Source organism: Acanthisitta chloris, unplaced genomic scaffold, assembly GCF_000695815.1.
Source record: "Acanthisitta chloris isolate BGI_N310 unplaced genomic scaffold, ASM69581v1 scaffold4981, whole genome shotgun sequence".
Lineage (NCBI taxonomy): Eukaryota > Metazoa > Chordata > Aves > Passeriformes > Acanthisittidae > Acanthisitta > Acanthisitta chloris.
This window is the reverse complement of record NW_008657510.1, coordinates 50,733-54,992: the sequence shown is the minus strand read 5'-3', so window position 1 is coordinate 54,992 and position 4,260 is coordinate 50,733. Positions and strand designations below refer to the sequence as shown.

The window sequence follows — 4,260 nt, the reverse complement described above, 5'->3', positions numbered from 1 at the left end:
GCTTGTGGTACTTTCTGAATTGCTGAGGACCCATGACTTCAGTAGCTGGGCCTTAGGTTTTCTGCTCACCTCTGAAGCAGGATCCTGAACTCTTAGACTAGCAGACTGCTGTCTGTCTGAAGACATTGAACTGAACAAATAATTTTAGTTGGTTGGTATATTTTTGGGTTTTTTAAAAATTCTCTTTAGTGTAATTCCATGCACCAACTCCAGGTTAAGATTGTGGCTGACAAAACTGCTGATACTTGAGTCCAGTGTCCCAAAGTAGTGGTTCTTCCTATTGAATTCTGCTGTCCTTTCTCTGTTTTGTTTTGGCTTTTTTCTTCCCCATTATCTTACTCCCAGTTCTCAGAGAAGCTGCTATACACAGCTAGCAAAGGATATTTCCCTGTTAACAGAGTTTTGTTTCTTATCAATATGTAACTGATCTTCTAATCAAATATTGAAGAGTCTAAGCTGTATTTTCCTTCTTGGAATGCTTGCAAGATTTTCTACCCCCAAATAAATGCTTGCTTATTAATTGTCTGCTATTAATTTTTTTCTTTTCAGTGGACTCATTGGTCGCAGCTGGGCCATGGTGTTTGCTGCTGGAGGCTTCAAAGTGAAACTTTATGATATTGCACAGCAGCAGCTAACAAGTGCACTGGAAAATATTCGGTAGGTCACCTGGCTTAAAATGACTGGGGTTGTAATGAAACTGTGGGATTTGTGGAATTATGACTGGATAGCCATGTCTTATGATCTAAGGAAGCATAGATTTTAAGCTCTGAAGAAGGCTTTAGTCACAATGTTGGTTATCAATTCCCACCAGGCTGAACAAAGACACAGGATCGCGTGTCAGGCAACTGTAGGTTTTATTGTACAGTGGCCATAACTCTGGCAACCAACCCAGTATTTAGACCCAAAAGGTGTTAGCAAACAAGCTCATAAGTTCATACAATTGACTTTCACAAGAGGATAACAAGGCCTTAATTTGTACAATATAATACACTTCAATAACTTTACAGTTCCCACAGCAAAATCCTTGAAGGTGCCAGCTAACGAGCCACAACACTCTGGTATTCAACATACCACTTTTCACAGTCTCCCCACTCCCACAACAAACTTGAGTGAAGAGTATGGGAGTAAAAAAGTATGATAGCTGTGCTTTGCTCAAACAAAGCACAGGGAGAGAGATAGAGACAAAAGAGGGAGAAAGCTAACACAGAAAATCACCAGTCCTTAGATTCAGTGTTGGTCCTGCTGCATGGATATTCCAGAGCTGGGGCAAAGTGTGAGTGTGAAAGACAGAGAGTAAGGTGTCTGATCTGCTCCCTTTTATAGGTAGCTTGGTGCAGACCCTTATGTAAACTGCGTTTCTCGTGCCGTTCTGTTCACGTGTACACAGCTTAGTCCCCTCCCCTCCAGGGAGTGAGTCGGGGGTGGGTGCTGAGCAGGAGTCTCCAGGTGAAGCAGGAACTTGGCTCAGAACACCACTGCCTCACCTCTCCTGCACCCTCTGCTCTGATCATGTCTTACCTGTCATCACAGTCAATGTTTGAGACAAGGCATGCTTATGTCTCTGCACCTGTTAAGATCAGAACTGTGCTCTCCAGTCTCACTGACACTTCTGAAGAGGAATTTAATTATTAAGTAATTATTCAAGAGCTTAAGTTTAAATCCAATTGTTTCAAATTATATTTAGCACTATTAGGTGTTAAGTTTAAAATACATGAACATAAGAGTTTTTGCACAGAGACTCTTTCAAACTGGAAGTAGATTTAAATGGATTGCTGGGGAGCCCTGTTGCAGTTCTTAGTATTTTATAACTAGAGTTTTTTAAACTCTGGAACTAATATTTTTGAGTCCTAGGAGAACAGGTTGCTGGTTTCACTAACGATGCAACTACTGATCAGTTAGAGCTGAAGTTGGAAAGCATCTTTAGGAGACCAAATTAGAGGGTGTGAACATGAGACCACTTGCTTGGACTTGCTCAGGCCAACAGTCCTCCAGCCCTTTTGTCTGTTGCCCTGTGACATTATGGCTAAAACCTCATACTTGTGGTGCATGACAGAGCTACAAGTTCAAGACTTGCCTGTCTACTCCCCTCCCTGAACCTTCTGTGCCTACAAGTTGATTATGTATTCAGTAACTCTTAATTGGCTTTCTTCCAAGTGTTTCTGTAACCTTCTCTTGAATCTGTCTAAATCCTTCTGTGGCCTCCTTGCCTAAGGACTTTGTGTTCTGCAGGTTTACTGCTCACTGTATGAAAAGCTATACTGTTTTGAACCCTGGCTCTTCAGTTGCTTTGATTGACACTCTCTGGTTGGTTCTATGTACCCTCTTCTTTTACAGCTTTTACATACATGTGGGAGAGGGAGAGAGTGTGTTTATAGAGTGTTTTTGTGCACAACCTTATGTTGCTGTATCAGCATTTAATGCCGAAGTTCAAATTGCTTCATGATCGGCTTCAACCTAAATGTATCAACCTACATGTAACCTTTGTGATGCCTTGGAGTTACACATGTCAGCTGCTGTGCATCAGCTGGTATGGGGTATAAGGTGCACCTAAGAAAGGGTTGTGGTGTTTGCATCCAGATTTCTTTCTGTAACAAGCCTTAAAGCAAGCAGGAGTGACTTCAGGAGCCCCTTGTAGGTCAGTTCTGTTGTTGGAGTTCAGAAGTTAAACAGTATGTGATATCTAGGAAGATTTGCTGAAAAAGTCTTGATAACAAAAGAAGGGGAAAATCTATCTTCTACTTTTTTTCTCTTTTCAGGTAGATGTTAGACCAAATATCTCTTTTGCCTCAACTAGATGAGACACTTTGGGTTTTTTTTTGTAGAATTGGTGTCAGTGGTAGCTGTGATGAGATTCTGGATTATTGTGGAGGTGGCAGTTTTGAGGACTAAAGACAGCACATGCCCTTAATTTTTTTAATAGCAAAATGAGATTTTTAGCCTTTTAAGGGTTTTTAGCTTGAAAAAGTGAAGCATAAAATTGTAATAGGATAGAGTGCTATTTGAGTGGGTCTGCACTGTCCTGCATGTGCTGTCCTGTAGGAGTTCAGACTCACAGAATGGGTAAGGTTGGAAGGGAGCAGTGGAGGTCATCAGCCATTCCTCCCAGCCTTGTGTCACAGTGAACTTGCTGAGGAGGCAGTTTACTCCTTCAAGTCATTGATGAGTAAGTTCAAGGCAAGTTCAATTGAGTTCAAGGCAGGTTTTGCCTTTTACGTAAGGTGTTAACTTATAATTAACTTGTGTGTCTTGGCTGTTGCAACATTCTAGTTAAAAAGCCTAGTTTCAAGACAACATTGTGACAAGAATATAAGCTATGCAGGTTCTTTAAACACTATTTTAATTATTTTATTTATCAAAATATGGTCAGACTTGAACTTTTTGCACGGATTTCATAACACAACCTGCAGTAAATCACACTGAGTTACTGATGTAATACTTGTGTAAGAGCTGGAGCTTGAGCACACAGGAGTGGGCGGCAGGGGAATGCCCATTGGAGCTGTCTGACAAAGCCAGCTGGTGGTTATTTCACTGGGCTTGCTGTGATTTGCTTTCCTTTTTCCCTCCTAATAGCTAATACTTTTAGGGAAGTTTTTAGGCTTAGGGGTTTTTGTTGGTTATTTTGTTCCAATATTGGAACATATTTGTTCCCCTCTAGTTGGTAGTCCATGAACTTCAAGTGTATGGAGGTACTGCCTCTTAAGAAAAAATGGAGTGTGCAGATGACTTTGTAGTTTCCCTTTTCTAAACAGAAGTGGGATTTGAGTAGCAAACAACATTGAATTCTAAAATTCACTTCTAAAAGGAGAGGATTCTTTTTTGATGGCAGAAATTATATTTAACTATTTATTAACTATTTTATGTCATTGCCTGTTAGTATGTAGACTCATAACTCATTGTCTTTTATATAAATTCAGAACATCTCAGAGTTCCTTAGCCTAATGAATTAAACTCTCACAAAACAGCCAGTGGGCAGCAGGGGTGTGTAATTCTGCAAGAGGACTGGAGTGAGTCTGGAGTGGACATATATGCAGGTTCTCATGATCATTGTATCTGTATGGAAAATCTGAAATGTACTCTGTAATTTAATACAGCTGGTTATGGGTAAAAGGTAAGATTAAAGTTATGGATAAAAGGTAAGATTAAAGTAAGACCTTAGGTGGTGTGATGGATTTGCTACCTGTCTGCCTGTTGACTGACTGTGGCACACTTAAGTGACTGCATGTTGAATTGAACTAGATGTACCAGTTGCATTATTAACCA

General features: G+C 40.4%; 1 protein-coding gene across 1 annotated transcript in view; it reads left to right on the top strand.

Annotated features, from left to right (window-relative positions):
* Window positions 1–549: 549 nt before the first annotated feature.
* CRYL1 (crystallin, lambda 1) overlaps window positions 550–4,260 on the top strand; it is a gene marked incomplete at its 5' end in the record, with an annotated part of 53,816 nt that continues 50,105 nt past the window's right edge. The window contains one exon of the mRNA XM_009084731.1: window positions 550–657. Within this exon, the coding sequence (XP_009082979.1) occupies window positions 550–657 (108 nt within the window). The remainder of the gene's footprint in view (window positions 658–4,260) is intronic.